The sequence below is a fragment of the Schistocerca piceifrons genome, chromosome 3 (genome assembly GCF_021461385.2).
Source record: "Schistocerca piceifrons isolate TAMUIC-IGC-003096 chromosome 3, iqSchPice1.1, whole genome shotgun sequence".
Classification (NCBI taxonomy): domain Eukaryota; kingdom Metazoa; phylum Arthropoda; class Insecta; order Orthoptera; family Acrididae; genus Schistocerca; species Schistocerca piceifrons.
This window is the reverse complement of record NC_060140.1, coordinates 86,274,472-86,290,535: the sequence shown is the minus strand read 5'-3', so window position 1 is coordinate 86,290,535 and position 16,064 is coordinate 86,274,472. Positions and strand designations below refer to the sequence as shown.

Below are 16,064 nucleotides of genomic sequence, written 5' to 3'. Positions count from 1 at the left end.
GTTTGACTTTTCGAAGAACATTATGTCATATTTTAATGTATGACTTGAGCAACTCAGCTCTTAAATCACTGTACATCTTTGACGATATGTTCTTCATGTAATTACCTTACCTTCTGATGAAGTCACTCTTAGAGGTGACTAAACCTGGTCAAGGTATATAGAAAATCTATGCAACCGGTTGCCAGATTTTTACATATTTTTCAAATTTGTGCATACGGTTGCTGCACACCTCAGCCATGTTCAAAGTTGTTTTCTTCAGAACAGTCTACGAACCAGCCAAAGATGTAAATGTATATGACACGACGGACTTCGCATGATGAATTTCATACTGTTCGCCACCTACCAGCCGGCCGGAGTGGCCGAGCGGTTCTAAGCGCTTCAGTCTGGAACCGCGCGAACGCTACGATTGCAGGTTCGAACCCTGCCTCGGGCATGGATTGTATGATGTCCTTAGGTTAGTTAGGTTTAAATAGTTCTAAGTTCTAGGGGACTGATGACCTCAGATGTTCAGTCCCATAGTGCTCAGAGCCATTTGAACCATTTTTGACCCAGCTGATGGAGAAACCGACAGTCTTCTAACAACACCATGTCACAGAGTGCTGAAATCACCGAACTTCAACACGGACACCAGTAGCAGGGCCTAGTGGGGTCCACGTTCCTGGTCAACACTTACGCGCCTGCCGGTGCTGAAACCCACCTGGCCCGTAGGAAGGGGATCGACCGACCACACGACTTCCGACAACACCACTCGCGGATGGGTCATCAACACAGAATTCGGAGTGGGATCGAGCACACTGCAGCAGCTAGTGGAGTCCATTAGTGCTGGACCATAGCCTCGGCGCGATGTCGCTCACTCTTCGCTTGAGCCCGCAGACGAGGAGTTGACTCGGCAGCCGTCAGCGGGTATCCAGCAAGCAGCTGAATGAGGCATCGGCTGCAAAGCCGGTGTGGAACAAGGAGACCGTTAACATGGTTAATAAGTAACTGGACTCTGACCATGTTTCACTAACGTCAGCAACGCTTTACAGGTACCAAACTGCTATCCGGTCTTCATGCAGAAGTGTCTTCTCTCGGTCCTTTCTTTAGCATGGTCTTTGCAGACGATTCCCGCTTTTATTTTGAGAATGATTCTCATCGCAAATTCATCTGAAAGGAAAGACGTCGCGAATACAATCACGGGGACGTCATGGGAATCAATTACTAGTAATTTCGTGGTGCCGAAGTTCTGGTGTGAGAGCCATCACATCAGATGGGCGTAAGGCGACTCATATTTTCCCAGGTGGTTGGAGGTAATGTAGCGATATTCGTGAGTTTTCAGCGAAGAAATGCGACCAGACTCCATCTTTGGGATATTAGTGCTTGTTCAGACGCAGCTGTTCTGGTGGGTTGGTCAGAAAGGTCATCTGATTGTAATATCTCTTTATATTCTACTAATTATCCCTGCACAATTCTGTGAGTGAATTACGTTTGCTACTTGACCATCTATATACTCGTAGAATCGATGTGCAGAGTAGTACAGTACTATTACTATTCCATGAGCGCACAATTACTCTTTGTAATATTCTCTCTGGTGTGTTGAGGGGACTTCTAGGATCTTCTTGTAGGGAAGCAGCCTACTCACGCCGTATAAAATTCACATCAGTCTTTCCATTGTGTGCCAGCCTAGTCCGCTGTAACTAGCTCTGACGTCATAAATGTTGCGCAATACTTTAAAAATCAAGTAAATAACCTGAAACGTTTCTAGTATGTCAGGAGTAATACTAAATCAATATGTGTTGAATATCAGTTCAATAACTTTAACCATTTTCGAAATTTGGATGTTTTCTGTAAAAATCATTGGCGCAACAGAAAAGAGCTAGAAACTTAAAAATTTGTATTTAGATTCCTTTTGCATAATAATTTAGTAGAAACAGTATTCTGGATCTCATAAATAAAAATTTTAGTTGAAATTCATGATTTTCTGGTTTTTGTCTTAGAAATTAATGAAGCAAGATAGATTAAGTAGTCGAATAAATAAGGCTAGGATTTTTAAATTTAAGTAGAAGGGAGATCCGCTATAATCATAAAGATGTGACAAGTTTCAACTGAATAACTATAAAACTATAGCGATAGCGTATCTCCAAAGAGCAAGTTCAAAGCTCGTCTACTGCGTGTAGCGTAATTAAATTAATTCTCTCGCCCAAAATATTTGACTTAGCCACGTCAGACTTTTATTATGATTACTTACCTGTGTGCTGAATGCACATTTAAATTGAGAGCTTCATCGGCCATCAGCAAAGCAAGCAATGATTTATTCGATAACTTAAAGTGGTGCATTACTAGCCCCGCGGCTAGTCGGGAGAGCGGAATTGTTCAGGCGTTCCCTTAGCCGTGTGCACCGCGGCTTTATATATAAGAACGCTGCGCGAGAGAAGAAGGCCCCAGTTCTCTCCAGACGCTGCATAGCACGCCACCTGTGCCGGGAGTCGCGTCGCGTCGGTATCATTGCTATAAACAGCCTCGGATGCCGTAATAAGTTAGTCGGGATACGCGTAACCATGAAATCGTTTTCGATAAAGTGTTAATTCTGGGATGACTTAAATGATCTATCTTCAGTTTGCGTATGTCGTATTTTCACGTGCCGCCGCGGGGCAGACATTCTACCATTATTTAGCGTGGCGTTTGATGAACATTATCATCAAATTATGGCGAGCATTCACTTAAACATTTAATTTTAACAGCTATAGTTGGATCAGCGCATTAGACTCTGAATTGCTCTGGTAGTTTGATTGTGTGGATTCTTTTTGGTCTGTGACTTTCAGAATATAGTGAACCCTTTATAGAGAATCGTTTTTGATTATGAATCCCAGACAATCTCCTAATTCCTCAGAGCTATAAGTGTATTTCTCAGATGAAGTGGGCACTAGGAATTCTGATTACAGGCTTCACGTTTTGCTAATCACCATCTGGTTGCTAATTTCGTAGTTAGAGAGCCAGTGTTGAGAACGGCAAAAGACTGCATAAATAATAGGAACATTTTTATAACAATTAATTCCACCCGCCGCCCCACATATGATTAATCGGCCGGGAAATGCATCTTTTCTGCATTACATTCTACATATATTTATAAACCAATATATTCCACTAGCCGCCCCACATATGTTGCTAATCGGCTGGGAAAAACAAACAAAACATTTATTTAATAAACAATTATTTCACCCGCCGCCCCACATTCTCCATGCCGAATAGCCGCATTGAATAATTGTAATTTTGCTATCGAGATTAGTGGAAGAAAGAGATTGAAAATATATTGTATGCTACTCAAGAAAATATATACTGAGCATTTACATCAAAGGTGTGTAAGGAATTTCATTGTATATGTATTCTCTAATTGGAAATTTGCACGGAGGTGTCATTTCGTTGGTAATGAGAGGGGAACTTCCGATGAATTGGAAACGAACCTGCAACTATTAGATCCAAGAGCTCCATTATCTAATCGGATAATTAAACTCTATCAAAGCAAACTTTCCGCTTGATCGGAGGTTTCCCGACTGACTACGCATCGCAAGAAAACCAAGACATTTTATTTACACAGATCGCTTCGAAAAATCGAGACTGCGGACAAGGAGAGTCATCGTCCGATTCTGATTAAACAAGTAAAGCTTAATTATAACTTTCTTGAGCGACTGTGATATGGCTGCTTATGAATGAGATCATTAAAAAATACCAATAACTAACTTTCCTCCTCACCAGCAACCAGTATAAACACAATATTAATTAAAATTATATGATCTGAACCCTACAGAACATGTCTGCGAACCGAGTTTCATCTCTATCTCTGACGCTAGGGACCTTCAAGACCTGCACACAGTCCTTGCTCAGGATTTGGATTGACTACCGACAGAGCTGTCCAATCTCCTCGTACAAAGCATGCAAGGTTATTGTCAACTGTTATAGCTAATGGTACGCATATCTCCTGTGATTTATCTTATTCTTTTGGAAGAGGTTTTTTACAATTACAGAGCGAGGTGATGTAAATGCTAAGTCACTTGACTTGCATTCCGGAGAATGGAGATTCAAATTTCTGTCCGGCCATTCACATTTAGATTTTGTGCGGTTGATCTAAATGGCTTAAGGCAAATGACGGAACAGTTTCCTCGAAAAGTACTTGGCAGATTGCCTTTCCCATCCTTTTCCCATCCGAGCTTGTGCTCCATCTATGATGACTTCGACATCGTCGGGGCGTTCCTTTCTTCCTTCCCTTTTGTATTTTAGTTTCATTATTTACTGTAATACGCTTTGAGAACTTTGCTAATGACACTACTACACGGTTTACATTGTTCTGTTATGATTCCGACGTTCTGTTGACACATGTCCTCAAATCTACTGATTATGCTTGACTTCTGCACAATAGCGTAATATTGCTTCTGTTACAAGTGAAGATTCGCTATGGAATTTTAAAATTGTACACTTCTGCTTATAAAGCAGCTTTCAGTTTGTGAAGATTTCATCTTTTTGATAAGTCAGTAGATTCTGCTCTACACTGTCTCACACATCCCACCACGTGATGTAATCGCCTACCACACGTTTATGTAAACCAATCCTGGGGTGCCACCAGAAATGATCAATCTACGCATTTATTTATTGATAAACCTATATGTGTTCATACTAGACGAATGTGTAAATTGTCTAAAGATTATTCTCTATCAGTGTTTATTCGTGATAGGGGTATTTCTATTAAGCTCAAATTCATTCGTGATTGCACTATTTACAATAGTAGAAAAAAGAATAATTACCTTAGGAAGAGGCGGTGGGTTGGCTTCCACATGCAGTCCAGTCAATTCTATCATGTTTGGCAGATTCGGTCGAGGATAATTTATACTGAAGTGATTGTTTATGAGCATTAAACTGAAATTCTTTTCAGTTTCATAAACCGATGGAACGTCAGGCCCAAAATATTTTCTCTGGATTTCTTCTTGATCTTCCATAATTTGATATAAGTAGTAATAATTTGTGAAAAGCCATAAGTATGTCACGTAAACTCTCTCCCAGAATGACATGTGGTCTGAGCAGCGGGCTTGAAAGTCTAGAAGGTAAGCGGGGTTACTGGGATTCCCATCAGTCCAGTGGGTGGGGGTGGTGGCGCCTAAGGAGACGTATCCGATGAGAGGCGGGGAGCCCAGTTTGTGGACTAAACCGTAGTAGCAAGGCGTCATCACCCGTTCCAAAATAATCAGGTCGAATTTTGGAGCTGACCTGAAAGAAATGTATGTATTAGTGGAATACTGCTACCTGACTAAGTTCAAATATTCAAGAAATATTGGATTAGTTTAAATGGTACATAATGCGACTTATGATTAAAGAGTTTACCGAAAAAAGAAACTGTGTCTTTATGAATGTGCAGATGTTGGACAAAATTCAATGACTACACTGGTATAATCTACTCATTTCTGGAGCTAGTGTTCTGCCTTACATGTGACGTATACACGCTGTTCTTTCGTGTTGTCCTGAACACCACTACGATTTCGAACCTAGTTAACCAGTCCTGCCATTCTGCTTCACCGATTCCAACAAATGATACCGACCAAACACCTTCACATGCTTCACATCTTCCCTCGACTTCTTCTTCCCCCAGACAACATAATCCTTTCTGACATTCGTTCTTCCTAAAAGATGTGACGAATTCCTTCCCATCCTTGCTTATATACAGGTTCCGCCCCCTTTTCCTATCCTGTCCTTTTCTTTTCCCTGTATAACCATGGTCTGACTTCCACCCTAGTCACCCCATCCCAAATCAAACGTCTCCTATCATCCACTGTCCAGCACTACACTTCTCCACATACTAATCCTCCAATTCTGTTACAAGCCAATTTCTCACAACACCAGTTAAGCTTCCTACTCGCAATTTACTGTTTCCAGTTAACATAGTAGAACATAATGCAGTGAAGTGAAGTAGTCCAATACTACAATAAATACTACCACCAATTATTGCTTTAATAGTCAATAAATAGTTTTTAACATCTTCAATGCACAGTTTTAAATAATAAAGAATGTAAACATTTTTTCCATTTCATTTGAAAATTATATTTGTGTGCTTTATGAAATTACAATATAGCATAAAATACACGAGCATATATGAAAGTTGATGAGGCAAGATGTTCTAGTACTGTTTGCAAAGGAGTTCAATGAACATGAGGAAGAAACAGAAGGAGGCGAAGAAAGAGGAGGAAGAAATGACTGAGAATGAGGAAGACTGATGCAGCAACTACGTACTTTATGAAGTGCTGCATCTCTGGAGAACTGAGTTCGCTCTCACAAGCTGCTCTCCCTATCTGCTTCCAAAAAAATAGCATATCAATTTCTGTCCAATGGACCGTAGCCATCCAATCAGTGGATGTTTTCAAATAGTTATATGCGGCAGATATGTCAATTTCCGTGAAGTTGGTGATGTTTTCCTGAAATTAAAAAAAAGTCACAACAGCGCTACACACCATTTCCCGTAGTCTATACACAAAAGTTTTGCTGGCATTCAGGCTGATACAGAATACGGTATTTTGCGGCTGAACTTTGATCATCCTGTTTTTGTAAGATTTGCAATTTGTACTAGAGCGTTTACACTTCCCAGTATGTACGAGTATAATTCCCGCGTGGAATATTTCTTGGCTTTTGTGATTCCACTTGTGGTCATGTCGATCTTATGCTAATTTTGACTTGCTGCAGTAAATGTAGAGTATTTGATTGTCTAGTTTGTAACCATTCGTTTCTTGAGTGTTACCACCATGCGATGCACTCTACATGTACAGCAGGTAGACAAAAAAAATGGAAACACCAATATCACAACAAATTACCATGCCCAGTATACTGTAGGAAAACCGTTGGGAACCAAAATAGCTTCCAGCGGTTTCGAAATGGATAAACACAGATACTACGTGGTTTTCAATGAAATCTTATACCATTCCTCCTGCAAAATAGTGGCAAGCTCAGGAACGGTCATGAAGGTGGACAGCGATTATGGACCTTCCTCTGGAAAGTAAATCATAGAGCCTCAATAATACTGAGATCTGGTGAGTGTGGGGTCCAGAGCAGATGCTTCAATTCATCTTCGTGCCCACAAAACCAGTGATGGATGCTGCGAGCTATAATCTTTGGCATCAGTCCCACGTTGCAGATTAGCCATGGGGCACATGGAAATCGCGATATCGTTGCCAAATCATCACCGAACCCCCACATATTTCACTCTTGGTACGTAAACTCGACCAGAAATTGGAAACAGTATGAAACAAAACTTATCCGACCAAATGGCATCCTTCCACTGCTCCTTAGTCCGGGTTTTATGGCTTCGGCACCACTTTTACCTGTTACAGGGATTCCATCACTGATATGTGATTTCGGACTTCCATCTTGCCCAGTAATTCTTCGCTTTTTGTGCTTCCTCCGTGTTGTTTTGGTGCAGACAGCGACATTCAGTTCTGCAGTGACTTTTCAGCTGTCATCCAGTTATTTTTCGTCGCAGTCCTCTTGAATGACCGACCATCACATCACTCAGCACACACATTCATCCGCGTGTTGGCTCAGTAGATGTTTTTCCACTTTCCCTGTATGTGTCTCTTGAAACATCAAACACCTCGACTACCTCGCTTACGGAAGGACCCATCATACGAGCATCAACAATTTGCTCACGTTCGAATTCGCTTACATCCGAAATAAAGCACTGACAACTACGCAGGACACTATTCTAACCACGACTGACACTTCCAATGCACTGATGAGCGCTCGTGGCCAAACAGAGCAGTGGACCTTGAAGGCTTGGCTGGCGTCTGCATTTCTTTCGAGCAGGCATTTCTCCCGCTGTTTCCATTTGTTTTTCCAACCCTTATACACTACTGGCCATTAAAATTGCTACACCACGAAGATGACGTGCTAGAGACGCGAAATTTAACCGACGGGAAGAAGATGCTGTGATATGCAAATGATTAGCTTTTCAGAGTATTTACACAAAGTTGGCGCCGGTGGCCACACCTACAACGTGCTGACATGAGGAAAGTTTCCAACCGATTTCTCATATACAAACAGTAGCTCACCGGCGTTGCCTGGTGAAACGTTGTTGTGATGCCTCGTGTAAGGAGGAGAAATGCGTACCATCACGTTTCCGACTTTGATAAAGGTCGGATTGTAGACTATCGCGATTGCGGTTTATCGTATTGCAACATTTCTGCTCGCGTTGGTCGAGATCCAATGACTGCTAGCAGAATATGGAATCGATCGGTTCAGGAGGGTAATACGGAACGCCGTGCTGGATCCCAACGGCCTCGTATCACTAGCAGTCGAGATGACAGGCATCTTGTCCTCATGGCTGTAACGGATCGTGCAGCCACGTCTCGATCCCTGAATGAACAGATGGGGACGTTGGCAAGACAACAACCATCTGCACGAACAGTTCGACGACGTTTGCAGCAGCATGGGCTATCACCTCGGAGACCGTGCCTGCGGTTACCCTTGACGCTGCATCACAGACAGGAGCGCCTGCGATGGTGTACTCAACGACGAACCTGGGTGCACGAATGGCAAAACATCATTTTTTCGGATGAATCCTGGTTCTGTTTACAGCCTCATGATGGTCTAATCCGTGTTTGGCGACGTCGCGGTGAACGCACATTGGAAGCGTGTATTCGTCATCGCCATATTGGCGTATCACTCGTCTTGATGGTATGGGGTGCCATTGGTTACACGTCTCGCTCACCTCTTGTTCGCATTGACGGCACTTTGAACAGTGGACGTTACATTTCAGATGTGTTACGACCCGTGGCTCTACCCTTCATTCAATCCTTGCGAAACTCTTGGATAATGCACGACCGCATGTTGCAGGTCCTGTAAGGGCTTTCTGGATACAGAAAATGTTCGACTGCTGCCCTGGCCAGCACATTCTCCAGATCTCTCACCAATTGAAAACGTCTGGTCAATGGCGGCCGAGCAACTGACTCGTCACAATGCGCCAGTCACTACTATTGATGAACTGTGGTATCGTGTTGAAGCTGCATGGGCAGCTGTAGCTGTATACGCCATCCAAGCTCTGTTTGACTCAATGCCCAGGTGTATCAAGGCCGTTTTACGGCCAGAGGTGGTTGTTGTGGGTACTGATTTCTCAGGATCTATGCACCCAAATTGCGTGAAAATGTAATCAGATGTCAGTTCTAGTATAGTATATTTGTCCAATGAATACCCGTTTATCATCTGCATTTCATCTCGGTGTAGCAATTTTAATGGCCAGTAGTGTAGTTGTATTAAATGCAGCCCCACCTTAGGTAAGTGGGACAGGACAAGTAGAGCACATGTAATTACACAGTTGTGGTACTATACCAAAAAATATAGACAATAGTGCACCTGAAATGATAAAACAACTGCAAGTGTGCGTGTGTTAGACTAATAGTTTTGTCTTCTGGCGGAGCTCCAGAACACGTGTGTAGTGTTCTCGTTCACTGCTTCGTACTTGATGCATTCTGACGAAACTTTTGTCGCAGCCTAGCAGCACTATCCAAGGTCGAAAAAAATGCCGCAACAAATACACTGACGGAAAAAAAGGCAGCACCAAAAAGGAGTTGTGCGACATACGAGAAAACCAACACACACGGACCGATACCTGCACGAACTATCAAACAACCACCCGAGCCAGAAAAGAGGCATGATTAATACGCTTGTAACGCGAGCAGGACGAATATGTGAGCCGCAGCACCTCAGACGCGAAATGCAACACCTGGAAAGTATTCTGAGGAGCAATGGGTACTCCACAAGTTATGTTAGAAGTGTAACAGAGCCAAACACTCAGCGAAGTAAGGAATCAGAAAAAGAAATGTCGGGTACGGCCTTTCTGACATACATTCCCAGAGTGACGGACAGAATCGGCCGTATATTGCGCAAACACGGCGTAAAGCCGATTTTCAAACCGACAAGGAAGATCAAAGAGTGTCTTAGATCGGCAAAGGAGAAAAGGGAGCAACATGCAATGTCGGAAACATACTGTATACCATGCACATGCGGAAAAGTTTATGTCGAAATGACTGGAAGATCAATCAACACCAGGATCAAAGAACATAAGCGACTTTGCAAGTTGGGGCAGGTGGAGAAATCGGCCGTGGCAGAGCACGCACTGAATGAGACCGACCACGTAATAAAATTCGCACACACGGAAGTTCTGGCTGTAGAGAAGCACTAGCACACGCGCTTGTTGAGAGAAGCTGTAGAAATACAAAAACACGCGAACAGTTTCAACAAGAAAGAGGATCCTGGCTCCCCTACTGCAGCGAACGACCGTCGCAGGTAGCAAGAGGAGAACCGCAACGGAATCACCGAGAAGCCCCCGGACGTTGGCGCGCCAGGTACATACAGTCTGCGGCCGCGAACTCGGCTCCAGTTCACCACCGCAATGGAGGGTGAAGCTTTGACAATGCCAGCCACTCGTGCTGGCGAAACGTCAGAAAAATCATTCGATGAACGTCGGCTGAAGAACCCGATACAGAAGCAAATAGCCGCGCGGGATTAGCCGAGCGGTCTAATGCGCTGCAGTCATGAACTGTGCTTCTGGTCACGGCGGAGGTTCGAGTCCTCCCTCGGGCATGGGTGTGTGTGCTTGTCCTTAGGATAATTTAGGTTAAGTAGTGTGTAAGCTTAGGGACTGATGACCTTAGCAGTTAAGTCCCATAAGATTTCACACACACACACACACACACAGAAGCCAATAAGCAGTTTGTCAACAAGTGGCCACGTAAGCCTTAACAATTTTGTACATAAGAGAAAGTTGGTAGGCGTGTTTCTACATCTGAAAGATGATGTCTGTTCAGATTTCGCACCAGTCGCGTAAGAGTGGTGCTAATAGCGCCACTATGAGGATGCAGGTCAGGTTTGCTTTAAATACACGCTGTAACGGCCGTGAGCCTTAGTTACCTCTGAGATTCGACGTGGTGAGCTGATGATAATCAAGAATGCCTTTAAGACGACGAAGACGCCATTATGATCACCTCAGTTTGAAGGCGGTCTTGTAATAGGGCAGCGAGAAGTTGGATGCTCCTTCTGCGACACTGCAGAAAGACTTGGCAGGAATGGAGCCACTGTGCATGATTGCCAGCAGCGGTCGTTACGACAATGTACGGTCGCAAGAAGACTGGGCTCCGGACGGCTACGTTTCACTGCCGTTTCGGAGTGTGGCTGTGGTGCGTCGTACTGAACATGCAGCAGCAATTCGAGCAGCAGTTGGTGTTGTGGATTGGCAGGAGACCAGCCCACTAAATTTAGAGGAAGCCGAAAGGCACGCGTTTTAGCTCACGCAGGCTGGCGTGAGGTCTGGAACAGGACAAGGAAATTAGAACTTAGAAAAATGGACGCACATGGTGGAATACTTAACTTTAATCCATTAATGTTGAACGTAGCTCTTGTCTGTACATTATTTACAATATCAATAGCAACTGATAATGGCGCCTTGCTAGGTCGTAGCAAATGACGTAGCTGAAGGCTATGCTAACTATCGTCTCGGCAAATGAGAGCGTATTTTGTTAGTGAACCATCGCTAGCAAAGTCGGCTGTACAACTGGGCCGAGTGCTAGGAAGTGTCTCTAGACCTGCCGTGTGGCGGCGCTCGGTCTGCAATCACTGATAGTGGCGACACGCGGGTCCGACGTGTACTAACGGACCGCGGCCGATTTAAAGGCTACCAGCTAGCAAGTGTGGTGTCTGGCGGTGGCACCACAGTAGGCACCACAGTGACGCAACGAATTGTTGCAAACAAGTTACTTCAAGGACAGCTTCGAGCCAGACGCCTATAGTGTGCATTCCACTGACCACAAACCACCGCCATTTGCGACTTCAGGATGTCGGAGTGAGAGCTCATTAGAGGGATGGTGGAGGGTTTTGTGATGAGAACTGGCTCTGCCTCTGTGCCATTGAAGGCTTTATGTTGAGTAGAAGGAGACCACGTAATGGTCTGCAACCAACCTATCTGCTTGCTAGACACACTGGACCTACACCTGGAGTTATGGTCCGGGATGCAATATCGTATGACAGCAGAAGCACCACCGTGGTTATCCCTCGTACCGTGACTGCAAATATGTATGACAGTGTGGTGACTCGACTTGTGCTGCCATTAACCAACAGCATTCCAGTGGGTGATTTCCAACAGGATAACGCTCGCACTCATACCGTTCCACGGAGTGCCGACATGTTGCCGCGGCCTCCTCAATCGCCAGATCCACCTCCAGTCGACCACACATGGGACATCGCCGGATGACAACTCCAGCGTCATCCACAAGCAGCGTTAACTGTCCCTATGTTGAGTCACCAGGTGCTAAAGGCATCGAATTCCAGTCCACGAACTTATATCCGGGACCTGTAGAGCACTATGTTGGAACGTTCCCATGCTTGCATCCAACATTCTGGAGGTTACAACGGTTATTAAACTACCAGGAGTGCACATTTCTACTTACATTAACTTCTGATCCTGTAATGTTAATCACTTAAACATGATATCTAGACAAAGGTATTCCCGAAATTTCATTACTCTACATTAATTATTTTTTCGTACCGCGATTTTTTCACGGTCAGCGTAGTTTCTCAATAATGAGATTCGTCTCCTTTGACTTCTTTTTCATGTTGTTGTTGTTGTTGTTGTTGTGGTCTTCAGTCATGAGACTGGTTTCATGCAGCTCTCCACGCTACTCTATCCTGTGCAAGCTTCTTCATCTCCCAGTACCTACTGCAGCCTACATCCTTCTTAGTGTACTCATCTCTTGGTCTCCCTCTGCGATTTTTACCCTCCACTCTGCCCTCCAGTACTAAATTGGTGATCCCTTGATGCCTCAGAACATGTCCTACCAACCGATCTCTTCTTCTAGTCACGTTGTGCCACAAACTCCTCTTCTCCCCAATTCTATTCAGTACCTCCTAATTAGTTATGTGATCTGCCCATCTAATCTTCAGCATTCTTCTGTAGCACCACATTTCGAAAGCTTCTATTCTATTCTTGTCTAAACTATTTATCGTCCATGTTTCACTTCCATGCATTGCTACACTCCATACAAATACTTTCAGAAACAACTTCCTGACACTTAAATCAATACTCAATGTTAACAAATTTCTCTTCTTCAGAAACACTTTCCTTGCCATTGCCAGTCTACATTTTATAGCCTCTCTACTTCGACCATCATCAGTTATTTTGCTCCCCAAATAGCAAAACTCCTTCACTCCTTTCCTACTCTAATTCCCTCAGCATCACCCGACTTAATTCGCCTACATTCCATTATCCTCGTTTTGCTTTTTTGATTTTCATCTTATACCCTCCTTTCAAGACACTGTCCATTCCGTTCAACTGCTCTTCCAAGCCTTTTTCATACTTAGTACTTTTGTATTTACATCTTTAATCTTATCTTATGTGATACATGCTGTTGCATTCACGATAGTTTGCGCCCCTCCCCCCGTCCGTAACCATGAAGAGACTGTAGATTAGGTGCGGTACCTTGGACGGGTTGGTGGTGATGAATGTGACCTGGTGGCCCCTCCTGGCCAGCTCGAGACTCATCGTCCTGAGGGGTCTCTGGTGGCTGATAGCCGGGAACGGCACGACGGACAGAATCCTGGCCGCCTCCGAGGCTCCCAGCATAAACAACACGGTCAGCAGGACGCAGGCATTCATGGCGACCTGTCAACATCAGCAGCTTTACTGCAGTGGTTCAAATGGTTCAAATGGCTCTGAGCACTATGGGACTTCTGAGATCATCAGTCCCCTGGAACTTAGAACTGCTTAAACGGAACTAACCTAAGGACATCACACACATCCATGCCCGAGGCAGGATTCGAACCTGCGACCGTAGCAGTCGTGCGGTTCCAGATTGTAGCGCCTAGAACCGCTCGGCCACTTCGGCCGCCTTACTGCACTGGTAATACACACAGACGTCGACTGCGTTTGCAGATATTGTAAATAGAGATCCCAGCGCAATAGTTTGCGAGGCTAATGTAGGAACATAATGGCAGAGGAGCAAGAGGTTGTCAAAAGGATTATGAAAGGATGTCCACAAGGCTCTATCTGCAGACCCATCTTCTAGTATATCAAAATTGAACCTCTTTTGAAGTTATTCACAGGAGATGAATGTTCAGGTGGGATCGTTGTGTATGCTGGTGACCTGTTAGCCGAGATATCAGCCAACAAAAGAACAACGTTGGCAAGGCCAGTGCTATGCTACATACACATATACAACAGTGGTTCAACCAAAACACATTATCAACAGCAGCACAAAAAACAGCATACAAAATGCCCAAAGGATCACTACAAAGAAAACAAAGAATTAGAATCAACAACACAAACATAAAACGCGAAATTACAACTCGATACCTAGGGGTGCATATTGACAACCGGCATAGCTTCAAAGAACACATATGACTAACCACGAACAATGCCAGAACCATTTTTCAAAAACTAGCGAGATTAAATTCGATGCATACTACCAGTTACACAAATAAGAATGTACCACTGCACGCTATTTGAGTCGGTCTTCAGCTTTGCAGCTAGTACAATAGAATATCGACACGCTCTCACCATGAACAGGATACTGTTAGGTGGGGCAGAGGAGTGTGCTACTTAGACTATCTGGGGCGTTCGGCACCACATCAGTCGATTCGCTGTATGTGGTGCTTGGAATATCCAATATCAGATAACTATCAGACATCGGGCTGTGACCTATTGGTTGAAGATGGATAGACCTGAGACAGTGTTGCACCACATAGACATACGCCAACTAAAATATTGATGTTGGGTACTTGGCAAAAAGAGTGGGATGAAGGTCCGTGCAGTCAATTTTCCTCCTGTTTCCAGGAGTGGTTTCTGATGTGCCATGTCAATCCTGGCCGAGGCATGGTTCATTTTGTGACCGTACACAGCCCTTGTCCCATGTACTTGCCGTGTGTGCCACTTTCAGAAAGCAGTCTGTGTCGATGCAGGAAAATCGGTTCACCCAGAAAATTTTCTTTTGAAATGCATTAGATACAGGAACTTACGTAACAATTTTGAGCACGTAACAGAAAATACACTAAACGATGTGTTGAGGAACCTATACACATAGGCGCAACTGTACACAGTCACTAACATCGTCTGGAAACAAAACATGACATATAAGAAGAGACTCGTCAATGTAGAAGGCCCAGAAGACAACGACAAGACGACACAGATAACTGGAGCAGCTCCAGTACTAACGATGGAACGAGCGATAGTGACCAAACTGGCACAACACAGACACAAAAAACTACCACATCATAAAACAAACACGACATGTAACTTGAACATTTGTTGAAGATCACAATTTATGTATCATAATGCATGAATTTAATTCATACTAGAAGTAATTAGAGTAGTCCAAGGACACATATTCTTCTAGAATCCACTTTAAACCTGGGCCTTCTAAAGTAGTAATATAAATATGCAAATGGTTCAAATGGCTCTAAGCACTATGGTACTTAACACGTGAGGACATCAGTCCACTAAACTTAGAAATACTTAAACCTAACTAACCTAAGGACATCACACACATCCATGCCCGATGCAAGATTCGAACCAGCGACCGTAGCAGCAGCGCGGTTCCGGACTGAAGCGCCTAGAACCGCTCGGCCACAGCAACCGGCTATAAATATACACTTCATTGTAAATACAATAATATGAATGTAATTTAAATGTCATACAAAGTAACATAGAAACACACAGCAGTATTTTAAACGCTGTTAATAGACGACAGTGACACATCATGGATATTATTCAATATGTACAAGATTAACGACTCAAACGAACTAGTTTTATTACACAAGTATGTCTTTAAAAGAGTAGTAATAAGTTAACTGAGGCTTGTTATTTTTCCTACAGTCACGTAGGATCTTTACATAGTTAGGATAGATCGTGGTGGAATATTGTTACAGAGACACAAAATTTGTTTACTTACTAACCTAGTACAAGCTGTTGTTTTGTAACATAACAAACATTAACATACGCAGAATGCTAACAAACAACACCAATATACACTGAAGCGCCAAAGAAACTGGTATAAGTAAGAGTATTCAAA

The 16,064-nt window shown here is 43.7% G+C and overlaps 1 protein-coding gene across 1 annotated transcript in view; it reads right to left on the bottom strand.

Moving 5' to 3' along the window:
• Positions 1 to 16,064, bottom strand: part of LOC124788006 (UDP-glucosyltransferase 2-like) — a 69,802-nt gene that overhangs the window by 29,554 nt on the left and 24,184 nt on the right. The window contains exons 2-4 of the mRNA XM_047255048.1: positions 13,478 to 13,660; positions 6,253 to 6,434; positions 4,776 to 5,235 (exon numbers count right to left, since the gene is read on the bottom strand). Of these exons, the coding sequence (XP_047111004.1) occupies positions 4,776 to 5,235; positions 6,253 to 6,434; positions 13,478 to 13,654 (819 nt within the window). The 5' untranslated portion in view covers positions 13,655 to 13,660. The remainder of the gene's footprint in view (positions 1 to 4,775; positions 5,236 to 6,252; positions 6,435 to 13,477; positions 13,661 to 16,064) is intronic.